At 45.4% G+C, this 21,997-nt stretch overlaps 2 protein-coding genes across 3 annotated transcripts in view; one reads left to right on the top strand and one right to left on the bottom strand.

The window, feature by feature from the left end:
* Positions 1-670: 670 nt before the first annotated feature.
* On the bottom strand, positions 671-2,538 carry LOC130403015 (RNA guanine-N7 methyltransferase-activating subunit-like protein). Its single transcript, XM_056607115.1, has 3 exons — positions 2,433-2,538; positions 2,039-2,191; positions 671-1,781 (listed from the first exon to the last, which is right to left on the bottom strand). The coding sequence occupies exons 2-3, from the start codon at positions 2,188-2,190 to the stop codon at positions 1,559-1,561; spliced, it is 375 nt and encodes a 124-aa protein (XP_056463090.1). The 5' UTR covers position 2,191; positions 2,433-2,538; the 3' UTR covers positions 671-1,558.
* A 10-nt stretch (positions 2,539-2,548) lies between these two features.
* Positions 2,549-21,997, top strand: part of homer2 (homer scaffold protein 2) — a 29,143-nt gene continuing 9,694 nt past the window's right edge. Inside the window, exons 1-8 of one of the 2 annotated variants that reach the window (XM_056607113.1) lie at positions 2,549-2,710; positions 3,097-3,268; positions 12,198-12,354; positions 17,648-17,779; positions 18,346-18,438; positions 19,749-19,897; positions 20,217-20,373; positions 21,368-21,478. In XM_056607113.1, the coding sequence (XP_056463088.1) occupies positions 3,264-3,268; positions 12,198-12,354; positions 17,648-17,779; positions 18,346-18,438; positions 19,749-19,897; positions 20,217-20,373; positions 21,368-21,478 (804 nt within the window). In that variant the 5' untranslated portion in view covers positions 2,549-2,710; positions 3,097-3,263. The remainder of the gene's footprint in view (positions 2,711-3,096; positions 3,269-12,197; positions 12,355-17,647; positions 17,780-18,345; positions 18,439-19,748; positions 19,898-20,216; positions 20,374-21,367; positions 21,479-21,997) is intronic. The other variant, XM_056607114.1, reaches the window with a different exon arrangement.

Below are 21,997 nucleotides of genomic sequence, written 5' to 3'. Positions count from 1 at the left end.
GCTGCAAATTCTGAGGTGTACAGGGTGAAGAGAAGAGGGCCCAGCACCGTGCCCTGGGGGGCTCCAGTGCTGCTGACCAGTGTCAGGCGTGGTGTCCTTCAGCCTGACGTACTGTGGCGTACTGTCAGTAAGGTAATCGTCAATCCAGTCCACCAGATAATTAATATAATATATAATCCCAGAAAGCTCTATATAAGATAGAGATCACCCAGAATGCAGCAGCATGTGTACTTACCAAGACCAGAAGGAGAGTCCACATCTCACCTGTCCCAAAGTCTCTTCATTGGTTGCCCATCAGTTCTAGAATCGATTTTAAAATCTTCTTATTAATGTTCAAAACACTCAATGAGCTAGTGCCCGGATATTTCTCAAAGATGCTTCTGATGTATGCTCCCTTTAGATCACTGCTGCTGGAATTTTGAATTTCCCTGAAGGAGCATTCCCAAGGGATCATAAAGTGTCTATCTATCTATCTACTGAGGTCCTCTGGTACTGGCCTTTGAGATGTTCTCCGGGTGAGGACAGAGACCGATGGAAAGGCGGCCTTAAGTGTCTATGGTCCTCGCCTCTGGAACAGCCTGCCGGAGGAGCTGAGGACATCACAATATGTGAACACCTTTAAAAGAAACCTTAAGAAATACCCATTTAACTCAGCATTCTCTTTATCAATTTTATTGTTAAGCACCTTGTATTGCAATTTAGCACGAAAGGCCCTATATAAATAAAGTTTGTTTTGAATTTACATCGGTGTTGCCTCATTGGTCTTGCTTCTCTGCCCGACTTAATGCAAATAGTTTCTTATGCAGTGTTGTAGCTCGTTAACTGCTACTACTGAATAGCTAATATGAAACTAATCTGGTCAAATAGAACTTTAAATAAAAGAAAGTTAACCAAGCCATGAATCATATTTCAGCCATCAATGGAATCATACTCACCAATTTAAATATCTATCCTTTGATCATGTTGTTTAGATTGTTTATTTACTAATTTTCTCTCACATCAGTTCAATCAATATCTCAAATATTAAGTAGAAAAAGGAAACGTATTTTTATTGAAGAGGTTTCTCCACCAATGTACACTTGTGTAGCTTATAGTGAAATACTCAAATAAAAACACTTAAGTAACAACACTCAAGTAAAATACAGTTTCAGGGGCCAGTCAGATTCAGCAGCTGCATCCGGACCAGCTGAACATTTCAGTAATACAAATTAAGTATAAATGATGTAGCAACTATAGCTACATTATAAACATATGTTTTTTCAGTTCCAACAGTGTGCCTATTCATATAACAAAGGAAAACACACCCCTTCATAAATGCAGGTTACTTCCCATAATTGGTTGGATTACCGGTGGAGATTAGAAAATAGCTGCAGCTATAATCAGTATGAGTAGGATTTAAGTGTAAACCATTCTTCTTGTTAATGATGAACTAACTTCTCTGCTGCATAGGACAAACCCCTGCAAATTGTTAAACCTTTATCTTCACTATGAGGGCGAGGTATTGGACCGGGACTCTGTACTGCGCTGTACATTCTAGTGCCAGAAAAGGATTTTGGGATTAATAGCTGTGGTATGGTCTCTGGTTGTAAGGGTTGTATCCCTGGTGGCCTGACTGGTGGCCTGACTGGTGGCCACTCTCATGACCCCGACGGTCTTGCTGCCTGCGATGATCGCCTCCCCAACCCCGATCTCCTCTCCAACCCCGATCTCCTCCCCAACCCCGATCTCCATGCCAGCCATGACCTCCTCCTCCTCCTCCCCGTCCACCACCTCCTCGGTGTCTAGAACGAGATAAGGAAAGACCTGATCTCCGGGTACAAAGCATGATATCAAATTGATCAATGGGTTTAAGGTTAACTTCCAGGACTATAATGTGGGCTATATCTAATTGCAATTACAGAAGGTTTATACTAACTATAGTACCTCAATGAAAACGAACGTTCAACAAATGTTTTCCTCTTTTGTTATCAATAGAGAACCCTAATTGAATTGCTCTGTTGTAATGGAGACACAGAAAGACAGAGAGACAGATATTTACCTGTGATCTCTGCCTCTAGAGCTCCAGTTCTCCACGATGGGCGGCGGGTCTGCCGGCCGGCTCCGATACACCTGGTAAATCGCGTCGTCGGCTGAGAATCTGTGGGCAAACCGTTCCTCATAATCAGGTTTGTGCTCCGTGTTCTCCGTCATTCTGGAAGACAACAAAAAGCGTACAAAATAAATAACTATTGGTCAGCCGACATGAGGTTAGGGCTGTGGTTATTTAGTAAGTTTAGTTGGTAGTTAGGAACCCTAACCCTCACCCGGAGTGGATCTACACTAAATCACATTACGTCGTAACGATGATCTGAAATCAATTCAAATTAACTGATCAATTCATTTAATTTATGATCAGGTGAACGTTGCGATGCATTGAAAAACATCATCCTCACCTGCCCGTTTAATCCAATTAGAAAAGTAAGGTGGGAGGCAAACAGCTTAACAAAGGTGCACCAATAAACCCGCTCCGCCTGAACAATAAGACACATACATTGGTTCCGTGGGCGCATGTTCGCCAACACTTGAAGGGTCGACGGCTTTCTGCTGCGACACTGATCCTTTCATTAGTTGTATATGTATATAAAGTAACAGATTCCACAGCACTAAAAATCCTAAAATCACTAACAGTACAAGTGCTACTGCTTAATCAAACATCAAGGGCAATAAACATGTAAGTGTCTTACGTTTACCACGAGTCAAAGGTGAATTCATGAATATATATTTTTAATTGGAATGTATTTGATTGGGATTTCTATGTTGATGTACAGCTGTATAGAAGTGCGATGTTGGATGAACTCTTCACAGAGCAGACTAAGTGTGGGTGGAAACAGAGCAGGTGGAACCGCTCTGTGTCGCTGCTGTCGCTTCTGTCCGCTCCTCAGATGATCGCAATCTGCTGGAGAAACAAGTCTTGCACCGCCGGAACGAAACGCGTTCACTAACTTAATGTATTAGTACACCGAGCCGAGCAGTAGACGGATGGTTTTGACGCATATCTCCGCGTAAGAACCCTGACGAGCCGGTGGATCGAGTTAACCAAGTCGTCTCCTATTTCAGCCGTCGCTGTGCCAAGGACTTGTTTGGAGGTTGTGGTCGAGGAATGAAGTCTGTTGCCAGCTGATCGTCAAGTGGACTTAATTCATGTTCTGAACTGATATTTTTCACACAAAACCCAATAGCATAGCCAGGGCGAAAGGAGCTGTTCTGTTCTTCAAGTACGCGCAATGGGGTGAGTCCGAGACACGCTTTGATACATGGATCACTTTGATACATGGATCACTTTGATACTTAATATATAATCACTTTAATACTTAAGACATGGGTCACTTTAATACAGTTCATTTTAATACATGGATCACTTGGATACATGGATCACTTTAATACTTAATATATGGACCACTTTAATACTTAAGACATGGATGACTTTAATAAATAGATCATTTTAATACATGGATCATTTTAATACATATATCACTTTGATACATGATGGATCCCTTTAATACTTAATATATGGATCACTTTAATACTTAAAACATGGATTACTTTGATACATGGATCACTTTGATACATGGGTAACTTTAATACATGTGTATGTGGCTGTGGTTTTCTGTGAATCCCACTATCTTAAGTTCTTCCTCGTATTATTGGTTCTCGGAAGCCTTCAGTCAAATTATGACTTTTCAAGTATGGAAGAGTGGGGCTCAGTTAAGTTGAATTAGGATGGTGTTCATTAGTAGGCCCTATAACATAACATTCCGCCGTATTCGAGGGCTGGGGGGCGTGTGTCTGTCAGAGCAGGGCTGGCAGCGTTGCTCCGTGTGTGATTGTGGTTCGGAGGTGAAACCACCATCGTGTTGCAGTGTGGGCAGCGGGTGTTATGCAATCAGCAGGCTCTCACTGCGCAACCTCCAGCAGGTCTAATTAATGTCCACATCGCTCTATCTCGCGTGTGTTGGATGTCATTTTTAAAGCGCTCTGATAGCAGTTCTTTATTCGAAAATCTTATAATTAACTATAACTCTTCAAAACTTTCTTAAACTAGTTTTATTTATATATATATACATTTATGTTCAATTTATTTGATTCCAGCAGTTTATGTTTCCTAGTGCCATGTGTTGTTATCCAGGGCCGCTCCTGCACCCTGAAAGAGTCTGGACATTATATATCGCAACGATTATCACTACTCTATGATCCAATTAATTCCAGTCTATGATCCTGTGTTTGCACCAACCCTTCTAACACCGACTGGTTCCATCTGTAGTCCACTCAGCTAGCAGGTTTGAGATGGAAATGTACTGCAGATATGTGTCTTGGGAGAAGGGTGAGGTGAGGGTTAGTTCTTTGCGGTGTTTCAGGAGGGTGAGGGTCAGGTTAGGGTGAGGGTTAGTTCTTTGTGGGGTTTCAGGAGGGTTAGGGTGAGGTTTAATTCCTTGTGGTGTTTCAGTAGGGTGAGGGTGGGGGTTAGTTCTTTGCAGTGTTTCAGAAGGGTGAGGGATAGTTCTTTGCAGTGTTTCAGTAGAGACATGGCCAGCCAGCCAAGCATCATGTCTGTCTGGTGGTACCAAGCTCCTTTCTGAACAAGCAATACATTTGAAGTAATTCATTCCCTGGTTTTATTTAGATTAAATCATACCAGCAAAAATAATATCAAAACAGTATTGGGCAATGATTTAACATATGAGGTAACGCTGACCTATGACTGGAGAAGCCCTGGTAACGCTGACTGAGGGAAAGCTTCTTGATGACAGGAGGGAGCCCTGGTAACGCTGACTGAGGGAAAGCTTCTTGATGACAGGAGGGAGCCCTGGTAACGCTGACTGAGGGAAAGCTTCTTGATGACAGGAGGGAGCCCTGGTAACGCTGACTGAGGGAAAGCTTCTTGATGACAGGAGGGAGCCCTGGTAACACTGACTGAGGGAAAACCTCTTGATGACAGGAGGGAGCCCTGGTAACGCTGACTGAGGGAAAGCTTCTTGATGACAGGAGGGAGCACTGGTAACGCTGACTGAGGGAAAGCTTCTTGATGACAGGAGGGAGCACTGGTAACGCTTACTGAGGGAAAGCTTCTTGATGACAGGAGGAGCCCTGGTTACTTCGACTGAGGTAACGCTGACTGAGATAACACTGACTGATGACAGGAGGGAGACCTGGTAACGCTGACTGAGGTAACGCTGACTGAGGTAACGCTGACTGAGGTAAAGCTTCACACGCTGCTCGCCATCGACTCTAGTGGAGATCGCACTCCAGCGTGTGCGATCCCAGCCGACTTAGTGAGGGCTGGCTGCTCAGAGTAAGCCGGCTCAGAGGCCTTCACTGAGGCCGGCTTCATAATCTGCCTGGCTGGTCAGCGGTGGCACTGCTGCTTTACCCTCATTGATTAGCTGTTCTGTCACCTCCCATAGTCTCTCGCTCGCTCTCGCTGCTGCTGCAGGTGAGGGTGGTTCTCCCAGGGTTCCCCTAACCCTGTGGTTCTCCCAGGGTTCCCCTCACCCTGTGGTTCCTCCAGGGTTCCCCTCACCCTGTGACCTGCCAGAGGGAGGGGGGATGCGGGGGGAGAGAAGGTGCTTCTCATGATGAATAAAGGAGTGGTGGGGGTGGGGTGGGATGGTGGGAGACGGTTCCTCAGCAAATGGTTCAGGGCTTGTGGACCATCTGCTTCACGCTGCGGCTCTCCCTAGTCCTCCTCTCTCCCCCTCTGCTCTCCCTAGTCCTCCTCTCTCCCCCTCTGCTCTCCCTAGTCCTCCTCTCTCCCCCTCTGCTCTCCCTAGTCCTCCTCTCTCCCCCAGACTTGTGTTGCATACCTGACCCCCCCCCCCCCCCCCCCCCCACCCCCCTGCATTGCACCAGAGGCAGTAAGGGAAGATACTGTCGTCCGTGTGTCTCAGCCCGGTGGAGATCCCAGGTGAAGGGAACACAGTGAAGCAAACGCAACATCGTACTTCATAAGTCACTGATATCCCACTGCATGCGTTGTATGCGAGAGGTTTCCGTCCCTCTCCATGATTATTATATATGTATGTGTGTGTATATATATGTATATGTATAGATAGATAGCTAGATAACCCTGCAGTGTCTCTTGTTTCCCCATCAGGCAGCCCCTCCCTGGTGAAACATGTTTGGTGAGCATTAACATTGGAATGTGAGGAGGTTAGGAACGTGAAGAATGTGTCACAATCTCTGATGAGACCGCCTCACTTTCTATCAGCTACAAACAGTTACAAGCTGAGGCTATTACGCTCTGCATGCATTACTACGAGGCAGAAGCATGTTCCTGATGACGATATAACCCTTTCACCTCACCCTCACACCTCACCCTAACACCTAACGGGGGGAAACCCCAGCTTCATACTAGTCTTCAAGCAGCAAGCTATGTAGACCTGAGGCCTGTTTCAGGTAGCTGGTTTAACATACTCTGAGTTTAATCCTGCGCTCTGAGTTGGTTGACTCAGAGTTCAGGGTTGAAAAGCAACTCTGGGTTTTCGGTTTCAGAACAGGTGATCAGCGTTGGTTTAATCAACTCTGAGTATGTTCACTCTGGGTTGAGGGCGTGCCTGTTGACTATAAAGAGCCATCATCAATGGATCTCTGATAACATGATCAAACATGGACCAAAAGCGTAGATCCACTTACTTTTCCCCCACGGAATTGGAAATTCTAATGAACGCGTATGCTGAACAGTTACCCATTTTAACAAAAAAAAGCAATTCCGCCGCGGCAGCGAGAGAGCGAGAGAGAGCTTGGCAGTAAATAGCTGAACAAGTCAATGCGTGGGTAAAATAAATTAGTAAAATAAAATAAGAGGAAAGTTTAATATCTTCCACTTATTCAATATGCTGCAGGGAACAAGGGCTGTGTGTGTGTGTGTGTGTGTGTGTGTGTGTGTGTGTGTGTGTGTGTGTGTGTGTGTGTGTGTGTGTGTGTGTGTGTGTGTGTGTGTGTGTGTGTGTGTGTGTGTGTCAATTTACGCAACCCCGAGTTGCCCCACGAGGACTTGGCAGCAAATGAAGATGAAGTACAGAAATATAGTTTAAACAGGTAAACTAATGTTTAATTGAAATCAAATCAATTGTGCTGTTTTGCCTGCTCTACCTAATTTAACAGCTATATTCAACATGTGATGGGCCTATATTTAAGCAGTAAATGTAAGTAGTACATTTCCCAGCCACCCCAACACAGCCAATATTTAATAGGATTTAGATATATTAGAAGGCTACACCTAGGCAAAATGCATTATATATATATGTATGTATGTATGTGTGTATGTGTGTATGTATGTATGTATGTATGTATGTATGTATGTATGTATGTATGTATGTATGTGTGTGTATATATATATATATATATATATATATATATATATATATATATATGTGTGTCTTCAAAATAGCGCTTACTGAATATTAGGGTAACATTTTCCTCCATGTTAGCAAATCGAAAAAAAGCAGAGGCCCGGCAGACTGGAGGGGGTCCTCCTCTGCAGCCCTCACAGAGGCTGAGGAGATGGCCCTCAGCCAACAGAGTATGCGTCCTGTGGATGAGGGCATCACTGGGGGGAGCTCCTCTGATCCCCCCCACCCCCCAGGATAGAAGTGCCTTTATAAGAGGTTGGTTATTCAAAATAATTAGTTAGAAATTAAATTAGATGGGGCAATATTCTGGCTCAAGTAATAATTGCACTGTCTAATCATCTGATGGCGTCATCGCCCTACTTGAACCAGATGCCTTCACCAACTTCCATGCAATTGTAACAATTCAAAAGATGCAAAAGGATGCTTTGGAGATCCAAATTTTGGAACATAAGTTAAAGGTGGGGGAGGTGCAAACTGGGATACTGTTCCCTGCTCTAAAAACATACCCAATATAAATTACTTAATTTTTTTTGTGCCTTCAGGAAATAAAGGAATCCTCATAATAAGTAGATTGTCTTTATTAGAACACGGGCTGTGGTGGGACAAGTTATTTTGTTGAACAGTTTACTCAAAGGGTTTTATTTCGGTGAACAATGCAGACGATTATGCTGAGCATGTGCATGTAGAGAAGAACAGCATATGGTTAAAAGCAGTACCAGGGTCTTTTCTGCCTTGCATTCTTAAAATTAGTTTCTTGACTTGCAGCAGTTATAGGTCCGTGGTTAGTCAGCTACTCTGATCATGGGAAAGCCACAACGTTGAAGTGACTGTAGTACAGAGCGGGTGGGATGCACGGGGCGGATCATTCTGCACATGCGTTAATTGCGATAAAAAAACAAAACTTAAACTTAAAGCATGCCCCCGGTGCGTTTGACAGTTAACATGGGGGCTGAGAAGGTGGTCTAAATAAATGATAGATTGCGCTGAAAAACGATAGCGCTCGGGAAGAAAATTATCAGGAAAATAAATTATATCCAACCGGGGTCTTAATAATCGTTCCTCACGGAGATTCCTTCTGAGGATCGCAGCCTCTACGTCCACAGGCTCTCGTAGAAAAGGACATGCCATTTCTAACACTTCCTTCTGTCGGAGAGCTGCCTTCTACGGAGCCCCTCTGGTGACATCTGGGAAAAAAATATATATCTGTTTGCCCGATTTAGTGATCGGTTTGCATGACTTGATAATCTGTGGCCACAATTTAATAAATTAAGGGAACGAGATAACTAATTTGTGGCCACAGTTTAATAATTTGTGGGAAGAAGATAATTATTTTGTGGCCACAGTTTAATAATTCGTGGGAACGAGATACTTATGTTGTCTTTTATGTTTTGGTTGTCTATTGTTGCAGCAGGGGTTAGACGCATGTCGTTATATTTTAACCTCGGAATGAATTACAATAACATTCTAAAGTCAATTGCTGTTAGGCAAGGGGTTATAATAAGTAAGAGGTACTTGATTAGGCTGCTAAAAATGCACGGGTACAGCCGAAGACAATATGATGACCTCGGTGACGTGATAGAGGATGGACCTCGTTTTGACAGCTACACCAGCACCAAGTGTCGGGCGGACCTTAGAAGCCACCGAACTCCTCTAGGCCTCCATAAAGTAGCCTCCAATGACATGTGGATCACTGCTGGTGTATGCCGCTTTAAGCCAAATTATTTTACGGGAAAAGCTGTCTATGCAACCATTGATGCAGATTCCATATGGTTTTCATTTATCATATGAATCGGTATGCCAGATATAATTATCATTTGCAAGGATGCCAAATGACAATTAATAATTTCATGCATTTGCTGTACATCCATCTGTATCCATGCAGGTTTCCATTTCCCTTCAGCTGTTGCATGATAAAGTCTATCTCGTCACCGAGGTCATCATATTGTCTTCGGCTGTACCCGTGCATTTTTAGCAGCCTAATTAAGTGCCTCTTACTTATAATAACTCCTTGCCTAACAGCAAGTGACTTTAGCATGTCATTGTAATTCATTCCGAGGTTAAAATAGAACGATATCTCTTATATCTTGTCCATAGCCGAAATGCCTCTAACCCCTGCTGTGACAATAGACAACACAGCCACACTCGAATTATTAAACTGTGGCCACAAAATAATTATCTTGGTCCTTCAAATTATTAAACTGTGGCCACAAATTAATTATCTTGTTCCCACAAATTATTAAACTGTGGCAACAAATTAATTATCTCGTTCCCGCAATTTATTAAATTGTGGCCACAGATTATCAAGTCATGCAAACAGATCACTAAGTCGGGCAAACAGATATATATTTTTTTCCCAGATGTCACCAGAGGGGCTCCGTAGCCTTCAGCCTTATTGAAAACAAACTCAGAGTAGGTCTAACCACCTCCCGAGCAGGTTAGACCCACGGCGTATGTTGCCGCAGCAACTAACTCTCGGTTGCGCTGAACCTGCTACCTGAAACGGAAAACCCAGAGTTTCCACTAACTCAGAGCGAACAAACTCGGTGTTGCCTCAAAACCAGCTACCTGAAACAGGGCTCTGGGTTACCCTAACATGGGTTAACGTAACCCTAACCTGGGTTACCCTTACCCATATATTGGAGTCAATAGGCTCACGGTAGAGTTAAGCTCCCTTGTGTTGTCGTGTGTGTGTGTGTGTGTGTGTGTGTGTGTGTGTGTGTGTGTGTGTGTGTGTGTGTGTGTGTGTGTGTGTGTGTGTGTGTGTGTGTGTGTGTGTGTGTGTGTGTGTGTGTGTCCGCCCGCTTTTGTGTGACAACAGTGATCTGTATAATGGGTTTTGTTTCTCCCCAAAGCCGATCAGTTCTGACATGAGGATAAAAAGGGTAGCCCATGTATGTAGCTTTAATTTGTATGAGGGCCTTAATTCCAGTGGAAGTAAATGCTTTGATAGCCTCTGGCTTATACACTATTTTCTAACTGTCTGATTAACAATATTCTCCCTGTAACTCAGGAATGTTGGGATTATTAAACCTGTTTCGTCGGCTTCTCGCCAACATAACTCATTCATTGCTTTCTTTCTCAATACTGTACAATGTTTCCCTCACTTGTCCCAAATGTCCTCTTAACTACCCAAATTCTTCTTTGTTTTACTGATTAAGACAAAACCAATCCAGAATGCAACTGTGATCACCAAGCTGTGTCTCTTCAGAAGGACTAGCTGCAGAACAGCAATGGTTCTTATAGACTGATGGGTGCATGACTAAATGATTGATTGTGTCTGTCTGAGTTTATATAGTTGTTGTGAAATAGGAGAGCACTAGATGAAAGAGGAGACAGAGAGCGTCACACTGCATCGAACACCAAGTATTTCCATAGTCATTCGGTGCACTGAGAATGAATCTCTCTCTATCACTATGTTCACTCCCCCCCCCCACTGGTTCCTTGGAGGTCGCTCCTCTCTTGAAGTACAAACAGACAAACACGCCTTTTATTTGATGCTAAGGAAGTGAGCTGACTCACATTCTGCCCGCACTAGATCTTCCAGTTTGCATCACAGTGCAGACATCTTCTGTCCAACAGAAGGTTGACTGACGTGTTTGAGACCCAAGGACCAGAGGGCTCCATTGAGGCCGGCCACGGGGCCCTGAGGCCACGAGGCCACTAGGCACTGAGGCCACGGGGCCCTGAGGCCACGGGGCCACGAGTCCACGAGGCCACTAGGCACTGAGGCCACGGGGCCCTGAGGCCACGGGGCCACGAGGCCACTAGGCACTGAGGCCACGGGCCGTTGAGGCCACGGGGCCACAAGGCCACTAGGCACTGAGGCCAAGGGCCGTTGAGGCCACGGGGCCACGAGGCCCTGAGGCCACGGGTTCAGGTCATTCAAGATGTGGACCTCCGATCCTCAGAAAGACAATGACAGACTACTTTCTTTCTTTCTTTCTTTCTTTCTTTCTTTCTTTCTTTCTTTCTTTCTTTCTTTCTTTCTTTCTTTCTTTCTTTCTTTCTTTCTTTCTGTCCTCCTGTGTTCTCCTCTTCCTGTGTTCTCCTCCTGTGTTCCTCTCCTCCTCCTCCTGTGTCTCTCTCCTCCTCCTCCTCCTCCTTTCTCTCTCTCCTCCTCCTCCTCCTGTGTCTCTCTCCTCCTCCTCCGCCTGTGTTCCCCTCCTCCTCCTCCTCCTCCTGTGTCTCTCTCCTCCTCCTGCTCCTCCTGTGTTCCTCTCCTCCTCCTCCTCCTCCTCCTCCTCCTCCTGTGTTCTTCTCCTCCTCCTCCTCCTCCTCCTCCTCCTCCTCCTCCTGTGTTCCTCTCCTCCTCCTCCTCCTCCTGCTCCTCCTCCTCCTGTGTCTCCCTCCTCCTGTGTCTCTCTCCTCCTCCTCCTCCTGTGTTCCCCTCCTCCTCCACCTCCTGTGTCTCTCTCCTCCTCCTCCACCTCCTGTATCTCTCTCCTCCTCCTGGGTTCCTCTCCTCCTCCTGGGTTCCTCTCCTCCTCCTCCTCCTCCTCCTCCTCCTCCTCCTCCTCCTCCTCCTGTGTCTCTCTCCTCCTCCTCCTGTGTCTCTCTCCTCCTCCTCCTGTGTCTCTCTCCTCCTCTTCCTCCTGTGTTCCTCTCCTCCTCCTCCTCCTCCTCCTCCTCCTCCTCCTCCTCCTCCTCCTGTGTCTCTCTCCTCCTCCTGGGTTCCTCTCCTCCTCCTCCTCCTGTGTCTCTCTCCTCCTCCTGGGTTCCTCTCCTCCTCCTCCTCTCCTCCTCCTGGGTTCCTCTCCTCCTCCTCCTCCTCCTCTCCTCCTGTGTCTCTCTCCTGCTCCTCCTGTCCAGGGAGCAGCCCATCTTCACCACCAGGGCCCATGTGTTCCAGATCGACCCGACCACCAAGAAGAACTGGGTTCCTGCCAGCAAGCAGGCGGTCACCGTTTCCTACTTCTACGACAGCACGCGAAACAGCTACCGCATCATCAGCGTGGATGGCTCCAAGGTGCGTGGGTTCACATCGACCAGGTCTCCTAACCAGACTCAACCAAGGGAGTATCGGTTGAGAAACTACCCGCTACAGGAAGCCATATAAGGGATAAAAGTCATCTGATTCATGGAGCCAAAATATAATGCATAGAAGGATGTAACATAACACGTCTGTTAGCCAGGAACCTCTCCGTTCATTTTCCCACAGGGCGCCACCAACGGGCGTCGACACAATGAAACTGGATGCAATAGAGTGCAACTGGTTCCAGAAGTAAATTTCCCCCTTAATCTTCTCAGTTTACTATTCATAAAGATACCCTAGGACAGGGGTTCTCAAAGTTTTGACAGCTGAGGGCCAATTTAGGAACCCAAAATTTGACTGAGGGCCGCCAAAGGAAAGAAAATTAGGCAGGAAACGCCGTCAGCATACCAGTGGTGAAAAAAAACATTGCACCGTGGACCTCTGGGAGTGAGGTCAAGTGAGGTCTAAATCACGAAACTGAGGTTCATCCTTTCAAAGTAATGTACAGTCGGATTAAAACTAACAAATGTAACAGGATTTAATTGAATGCTAGAGAGTCGACTTTTCTCTTAATAATTTTTCTTTTTGTTTAAATTAATATTGATATAATTAAAAAAGAGAAAAACTTTTTATTTTATTTTTTATTTACTTGCATCTGTATGTCATTGCGGGCCGCCAGGAATGTTTCTCCCGGACGCCATTGGCCCGCGGGCCGCACTTTGAGAACCAATGCCCTAGGGTTAGGTTTATGGAGGGAGGTTTAGGGTTAGGGTTAGAGCTAGTCTTAAGTAGGATTAGGGCTAGGAGTAATCTTATGGAGGGAGGGTTAGAGCTAATCTTAAAGAGGGAGGGTTAGAGCTAGTCTTAAGGATGGAGGGTTGGGTTAGAGCTAGTCTTAAGGATGGAGGGTTGGGTTAGAGCTAGTCTTAAGGATGTAGGGTTGGGTTAGAGCTAGTCTAACCCAACCCTCTAGTCCTCTAGGGCTCGTCTTAAGGAGGGAGGGTTAGAGCTAGTCTTAAGGAGGGAGGGTTGGGTTAGAGCGAGTCTTAAGGAGGGAGGGTTGGGTTAGAGCGAGTCTTAAGGAGGGAGGGGAGGGTTAGAGCTAGTCTTAAGGAGGGAGGATTAGGGTTAGGGCTAGGGTAAAGGAGGGAGGGTTGGTCCACAGGACCTTGTCTGTACAGCCACGGTTGTGCTCTAAATTTACTCCTATGTTCTCCAAGACTTGACAAGGCTCACCACCCCAGCAGACGCTGCTGCTCGCTGCCCATCGTGCTCCTTCCTCCAGCAGATAGAGGGTAGCGTGTTTCCATGGCGATTGAAGGCGATCACACCACGTGCTGGCGATGGGAACCTCACACTGAAGTCCACCAGTCGACATACAGCACAACTATACATCTATCTATCTCTATCTCACACACACTTTCATTATCAACGATGCTAGCCCTGTTACCTGATTATGCTGTGATGCTCCTAGGAGCAGAAACAGAGTGGTAATACTTAGCTTCATGTGTAAGAGCTCCAGAATGTGTAGTTGAAACCGACGCTCCACTATATCACCCAGAGAGGACGACTATTTAAAGGGTCCCCCCCCCCCCCCCCCGGGCACCCGGGCTCCCGGGCTCCTCAGGGTTAGGGTTAACGGCTAACCTTAACCCTTACCCTCCGTCAGGCCTGCTCCTCTGCTCCTCCTTGCTCCCACTGGCTCCTCGTTGTGGCTCTGCTCCTCTTAGCTTCTTCTAGCTCCCTGTTGTGCCTCTGCTCCTTCTCTGCTACTTGATACACAGTCCAACTCCCGGCCACAGCAGCTGCTCCTGTCAATCGCTTCTTTCTCTGACGTTCTCTCTCTAGCGTACAGCCTCGCTCTGACTCTCTCTATGTCTCTCAGTCCCTCTCGCTCAGACTCTCTGCCTATGTCTCTCTGTCTCTCTTTCTCCTTCACTCCCACTCTGTGACTTGCTCCCTTACTTCTCTTAGTCATTTGCATGCCCACACAATACCAGTGTCTGAAGTGTCATTTATGTATTTCTTTATCATTTATTTCCATGTCTTTGTATATATATTTTTGTCTTTATATAACTCTTACCAACTATCTGACTTAATATTCATATCAGGCCTGCAGGGTGACACCGCCTTCAGCATGTTTAAAGATTCTGTGGCCGAGTGACCCTAACCCTAATGACCCTAACCCTTACCCTAGTGACCCTAACCCTAACCCTAGTGACCCTAACCCTAGTGACCCTCACCCTAGTGACCCTAACCCTAGTGACCCTAACCCTTACCCTAGTGACCCTAAACCTAGTGACCCTAACCCTAACCCTAGTGACCCTAACCTAGTGACCCTAACTGTTCGCACTGTGTGCTTAGGAACAACTTGGTGAAGTGTGTTTTGCAGACACCTCATTCAACAGAATGTGGGGGCGTTCAAGAAGACTGGAGACACTTGTTCATTTCAGCACTGCTGCTTTCAAAGCCATGTTGCCGTGGGACAATAGAATCACTGTGATTAAAGTCTCTTTCTGTCACCTAATTGTAAGGGGGACTTGCACATCTTTTGGTGTGTGTGTGTGTGTGTGTGTGTGTGTGTGTGTGTGTGTGTGTGTGTGTGTGTGTGTGTGTGTGTGTGTGTGTGTGTGTGTGTGTGTGTGTGTGTGTGTGTGTGTGTGTGTGTGTGTGTGTGTTTGTGTGGCCATGGCTGACTACATCAGTAAGCTTGGTTAGATCAGCTGTTATGAATCCTGTTTAGTAGCAGCTAATAGATGCATGTAATCTGATGCTAGGGCAGATGGCTTCTACCAGCCACGACCCTGTGGATCTACAACAGCTGACTCACTACATTAGCAGATATTGATGAAGTCATTTGAACTCTTAGGTTACTGGGTTAGCAATGGCAGGTATGTGTTGATGGGTTTGGGTGTGTTCGTCCCTAAAGATTTATCCGGTTGGTAAGATCGGGTAGCTCTTTGTTTGGATCTGTATATACTGTGATCATGGGTGCATGAATGGACATAATTTATATCATTATATATATATAGATAGATAAATATCATTGGGAAAAATAAGGTGGCTTCTAAATTGATGATGGATCCATCTAGTGGTTGCAGAGTCTGCACAAATAGTTATTGTTGAAGTCAATAATTAATAGTAGGCTACAGACTCTACTATGATAGCTAGATGTGCACAGAGAAGTCCAGCCCCCCTTGGGTTATAGTAATCCAATCCGTCAGTGGAGGAATGTTAATATGCAACTAGTGGTGTTGTGTTGGTAGGAGCATTGGGCCCTCATACGTTAAGGGCTTGGTTGAAGCTTTGGACTGGGTAGGGCTGGTCTTTGAACCAAGGAAGAATGAGTCTGTTCTACATTGGCACCACATTCTCATGCTATCCATAATTAGCAAGTGAGGATCAAGGTAGCAAGTTTTATACCAGATCAAAATCAAACCCTGGATGGAGGGTTCATGTCGACTAAACACCAAACCATGATATTGTTATGCTAAGTAAAAAGCAAACCATGAAAGGAAGTTTCATGTTATCTAAATATCAAACCGTGATGTCCTGATTCTTCCAAACAATGACATCAGTGCCCTGTACTACGAACCTCGCTGAACATACCCAGGCTTTCTTGGGAAAGCCTTGATCGACAGAGACGCAACCCGTGATCAGAGTTAAATGGTACTATGAAGCTCACTTAGGATTCGATTAGTCAAGCCAGGTTTTCCGCTTTAGGTTTAATGCGCGTTTATGTGAAAGGGGCGTTTGTCACGTCATTTTACTCACCTTTAAAAATTGGATAGATCAAGCAGTCGATATAAAAGCGTGTAACTGAAAAGCTTCTGCATATTGTCTATAAAATAACTGTGCCACGTGCAGAATTGTCCGCCATTAATCCCAATAGAATGATGCCTAAGCAACGTCCAACCTACCTTATTCTATAATTCAGGGAATTCACTTTAAATACACCCTATATAAGAAATGTATTGCATAGGTTTTCAACTGCTGAGAGGTAGCGGCGGTGGCGTAGTGGATTAGTATAAGACCGAATGCCAGTGGCCGGGGTTCAAATCTCGCCGGTCTATCTTCATGCCTTTTACCCCCATAGATGTCGTGCCAGCAAGGCCTTGAAAATATGGGTTCAATCTCGAAATAGGCACAAAAATATAATTCCATAACCTTCAGCGAATAAGCATTCCATTTGCATGAGAATTGGGACTTTTTAAGCTTCACACTAGGGGGTCGATCCCCCCGCCCAGAAATTTAAGACTGGTCCTACAAGATCAAATAGCGAATACCCTCTGATGAGAACCTGTATCTCTCATAAAGAATATTCTCAGGCAATGCCAAGGGATCGCCTCTGTCTGAGAGACCCCTGTACGATACGGGCTCCAAGGTCCACGGGAACACCAAGTAATGGTGACGCCATTGTCAAAGGTGGGGCTAGGAAGCTGCGCACGCTGATCTAACCCAATAGACTTGGCTGAAAACCTGTTCCCGACCAGGTTTGGTTGAGAGCAGAAGTCACATAACATAACAGGTTTCAGCATTGTTATGGATGTTAAGCAATACATCCTCTAGAGGGCAGTGACTGTTGTGTGACAAATTACCGGCATCGACAATCGCAAACATGGCATCTGTGAGGGAGATGATTTTGCTTTGTGTTATCTGAAATCTGCCAAAAAAGGCGCAAAAAGTGTAGGTCTACACGGCGGTGGCATGTGATACCTCTCACCAACAAAAAGATTCTCTCCTCAAAATGTTGCACCATTTTAAATGAACAGTTAGGCCTACTCATTAATAAATCAGGTGAACAATAAAATAAAAAGGTAAGGTAAGGTATATACATATTTGATATGTATATACATATCAAATATTATGCTACTCTCTCTCTATTTTCGCGAATGGTTGGACTTTTTCCATTGGTATTGCTCTGTTTCTCCCGGAGCAATCCGGAATCGTAAGCTCAGAGCCGACGGACCCACTGACGAACGAAACGACCTTCGGGACCGGACTCAAGGGTCCCTATCCGTATTAATCGTAGGGTGTGTATGGGCCTTAACACTAAACCCATTCTTAGGCTTTCTCCACGGTCTCGGACATTTAGCTTTAACACGCTTATATTGTGTCTCATAACCCATTTGCGAGTCATCCAGTCAATGCAGATGGGGGGCAACTCCCAGACCACAGCAGCCTCTAACTTAAATCCTATCTGCTGATAAAAATGACCTTTTCATAAATTGTACAGAGTTTCAGAGTGTCGCAAATTCATCATTCCTCTCCTTCTTCTCCTTTACAGGTGATCATCAACAGCACCATCACCCCCAACATGACCTTCACCAAGACCTCCCAGAAGTTTGGCCAGTGGGCCGACAGCAGGGCCAACACAGTCTTCGGCCTTGGCTTCGGCTCAGAGCAGCAGCTTGCGAAGGTTGGTACACAGTCGTTACTATAGAGGAGGAGAACTTTAAAAGATCAGAAGATCTGACCCAGATCCTTGAACAGCTCAGGGTTCATTTCAGCTCTTCAATATAATATATTATAATTAGTGCTGTCAGTTAAACGCGTTATTAACGGCGTTAACGCAAACCAATTTTAACGGCGTTAATTTTTTTTTATCGCGCGATTAACGCAATTTTTTTTTTTTCTTTGCCTCAAAAACAAAGAATTAATAGCCTGACTGCTATGTTCAAGGCAGTATGTTTGCATATTCATCGTTTAATTGCACTATAGGCTGTTTTGATTAGTATATGCCAATGTTGTTATCAATAAAAAAACATTTGCACAAGGCAAGCCGATGCACTTCTCCATGTTGTTAAGAGCATTAAAATGAGAAATTAATGGGACAAAGAAATCAAGGGATATTGAGTTAACTATTACATTAATCGCGATTACATATTTTAATCGCTTGACAGCACTTATTATAATTATTATTGCAAACACAAGTGGTCGATTTGGATTGGATTCTGTTCAATTGCTCCTGTTGTGTTCCTTTAGTTTGCTGAGAAGTTCCAAGAGGTGAAGGATGCGGCGAAACTGGCCAGAGACAAATCTCAGGAGAAAATGGAGACATCAAGCAATCACTCCCAGGTAGCCCTCAGTCTGATCACCCGCTTCTCCTGACATCACCCTGATCTCATGACATCACCCTCCTCTCCTGACATCACTCTGACCTCATGACATCACTCTGACCTCATGACATCACCCTGACCTCATGACATCACTCTGACCTCATGACATCACTCTGACCTCATGACATCACCTGACCTCATGACATCACCCTGACCTCATGACGTCACCCAGCTATGGACCAGCATACCATCACAGCCTTCCCTCTAATGCAGATAAGAACACAAAGCTACTTTAAGGATTTAATAAACGTTAAGTAAGGCTTAAATGTGCGAGGAATTTTAGCAGTTATATAGCATACTCTCTTTAACATGTATTTTTAACTATTATTAAAATTATGACAATGAAAAAAACACATGGTTCTGGTAAGGTTGTTTAAGGCCATTTTGTAACTACTATATCGTTACTACTATAGTGTTACTAATATAGTGCTACAGTGTCACTATAGTGTTACTACTATAGTGTTACTGTTACAGTGTAACTATAGTGTTACTACTATAGTGTTACTGTTACAGTGTAACTATAGTGTTACTATTGTAGTGTTACTGTTACTGTTACAGTGTATATTGCTACAGTGTTACTACTATAGTGTTTCTACTATAGTGTTGGTTACATTGTTACTGTTAGAGTGTTACTACTATAGTGTAACTTACTACTATAGTGCTACAGTGTTACTACTACAGTGTTACTGTTACAGTTTTATGGTTACAGTGTTACTTCTATATTGCTACAGTGTTACTATTATAGTGCTACAGTGTTACTACTACAGTGTTACTGTTACAGTGTTATGGTTACAGTGTTACTACTACAGTGTTACAGTGTTGTGGTTACAGTGTTACTTCTATATTGCTACAGTGTTACTACTATGGCGCTACAGTGTTACTACTACAGTGTTACTGTTACAGTGTTGTGGTTACAGTGTTACTTCTATATTGCTACGGTGTTACTACTATAGTGCTACAGTGTTACTACTACAGTGTTACTGTTACAGTGTTGTGGTTACAGTGTTACTTCTATATTGCTACAGTGTTACTACTATAGTGCTACAGTGTTACTACTACAGTGTTACTGTTGCAGTGTTATGGTTACAGTGTTACTTCTATATTGCTACAGTGTTACTATTATAGTGCTACAGTGTTACTACTATAGTGTGACTTACAGTGTTAGTGTTACAGTGTTACTACTATAGTTGCTATCAATGTTAATATTGGACAGAGAGGTGAACGGTTAGAACAGGGGCTCACATTGTCGTCTGTTCCTTGGCCTGTCAGGAGTCGGGGCGTGTGACCCCCTCCAACCCCTCCACCCCCCAGGCCTCCAGCATCAACGGGACCGACGATGAGAAGATCTCCCACGTGGGCCCCGAGGCTGCCTTGCTCATGAGCGAGAACGACCGCCTCAAGACCGCCGTGGAACAGAGGTAGGAGGTTAGCGGTCACAGTGTTAGGGGTCACAGGGTTGGGGGGTCACACAGGGTTGGGGGGTCACACAGGGTTAGGGGGTCACACAGGGTTAGGGGGTCACACAGGGTTAGGGGGTCACACAGGGTTAGGGGGTCACGCAGGGTTAGGGGGTCACACAGGGTTAGGGGGTCACACAGGGTTAGGGGGTCACAGGGCCAGGGGGACACAGGGTTAGGGGGTCACACAGGGTTCGGGGGTCACACAGAGTTTGGGGAGCCCCCAGGTTGAGACAAGCCGCCGGCCTTGCTCAAGCCCCCCCTCTCCTCATCACCACAGCAACACCAACGCCAAGAAGTGGGAGACGGAGCTCCAGACGCTGCAGGAGAGCAACGCGCGGCTGGAGGACGCGCTGACTGAGTCCTCGGCCAACGTGGAGAGCTGGAAGAAGCAGCTTAGCGTCTGCAAGGAGGAGAGCGACGCTCTGCGGGACAAGGTGGGGCTCTCCACTCCTCCCCGACACTGCAGCCCTAACCCTAACCCAACTGTGCAGCTCTTTGGTGGGCATACCGCCCCTTGGTCTGTACTGACGTACCGTTAGTCTCTTCTGAACACACATTTTCCCTTTGCTTTGGTGGTGGTGTTGAGGGGGTGAGGGTGGAGGTGGTGCTGGTGGGGGTGAGGGTGGTGCTGGTGAGGGGGGGTGCTGGTGGAGGTGAGGGTGGTGGTGAGGGGGTTGCTGCTGGTGGAGGTGGGGGTGGGGGTGAGGGTGAGGGTGGAGGTGGTGATGGTGATTGTGGGGGTGAGGCTGGTGATGGCGAAGGGGAGATTGGTGGTGGAGGTGGTTATGGGGGTGATGGCGATGCTGGAGGAGGAGGCTTGGTCGTTGTCTCTGACAGGAGACAGCAGAGCACCACTTCAGTGTATGCCTTGAAAGGTTTCCTACTTCATCCGGATGTTTCTTCCTAAATTGGGGAGTGGCTCTATGCTGGTTTGATGTAAAATAAAGATAGATATGATTTGGTAGTAAATGTTTTTTGTTCAGTGATGCTGTTCTCTCTTGTATGGAGGCGGAGGCATGATTTCAAATGACTGATGTTTCACAAATTCAGAGCAGAAGGGCTTCTGATTGGCCACTCTACTAGTTTGTTTATGAATATAACTTTTACGAGTTTTAGGGTCGATTTACTTTTTCTACTGAAAATAGTTTCTACTGAAACAATTAAAATAGTTTCTGTGTAACGAGGGTCACAGAATGGTTTTTTTTTTTTTTTTAAGAGAGGTATTGCTGTTGGGGGAAATGACTGTATCGGTATTCTATAAAATATAAATAAATATTCCCCCTCAAGATTCACAATAATCTTAAAAAGACTCAGATTAGTCTATAATGCATAAACACTGATTCAATGCATGACTAAAATGATAATCTCTACCTTCTGATCCGTCTCTCAGTAGAACTTGTGAACCATGTTCTCCTGTGTTGACTTCAGATCAGTGAGCTGGAAGCCCAGTGCAAGGAGGTCAGCCTGGAGCAGGAGAGGAACGCTCAGCTGACCGCCAAGGTGCAGGAGCTGGAGGCGGAGCTACAAGACAAGGAACAGGTGAGCGGAAACGTACGCCCTCATGGAGGCCCCTCCCCTAATAGGGGATGAGTGTTCTCTGTAGCCTCTAGGGTTGGGTGGTGAGTGTGCTCTGAAGCCTCTAGGGTTGGAGGGTGAGTGTGCTCTGTAGCCTCTAGGGTTGGGGGGTGAGTGTGCTCTGTAGCCTCTGGGGTTGGGGGGTGAGTGAGTGGTTGAGATTCACCCCAGCTGGTCTGTTGGATATTGGGAATTAACAGGAGGGGGGCCAGATGATCATTATTCATGCATCATTATGAATCATTATTAGTCAGACGAAACAGAATAATTGTCAAAATGATTTTGACGGATTTGGAAGGAATTGATCTTCATAAACCATATAAAGTGAAGCTAACTAAAAGTGGAACTATTCGAGGTTGGCTGAACATTATTACTTTATGACCGACCGACCGAGCAGTAGCTTCAAGACCTGGAAGATAAAGTAGGAGGTGCTTGTTGGATTGATGTGTTGGATGAGAGACTGCAAAGCGAACAGTCTGCTTT

The sequence above is a fragment of the Gadus chalcogrammus genome, chromosome 14 (assembly GCF_026213295.1).
Source record: "Gadus chalcogrammus isolate NIFS_2021 chromosome 14, NIFS_Gcha_1.0, whole genome shotgun sequence".
NCBI classification, from domain to species: domain Eukaryota; kingdom Metazoa; phylum Chordata; class Actinopteri; order Gadiformes; family Gadidae; genus Gadus; species Gadus chalcogrammus.
The sequence above is the reverse complement of the archived record's forward strand: the minus strand, read 5'-3'. Positions and strand labels throughout refer to the sequence as shown.

What these genes read in the sequence shown, in the direction of transcription:
- LOC130403015 (XM_056607115.1), bottom strand. Translation starts at nt 2,190, where the DNA reads ATGACGGAGAACACGGAGCACAAACCTGATTATGAGGAACGGTTTGCC. An exon ending in TCTAGAGGCAGAGATCACAG is followed by an intron (nt 1,782 to 2,038) that starts GTAAATATCTGT and finishes ATCTCGTTCTAG; the next exon opens with ACACCGAGGAGGTGGTGGAC.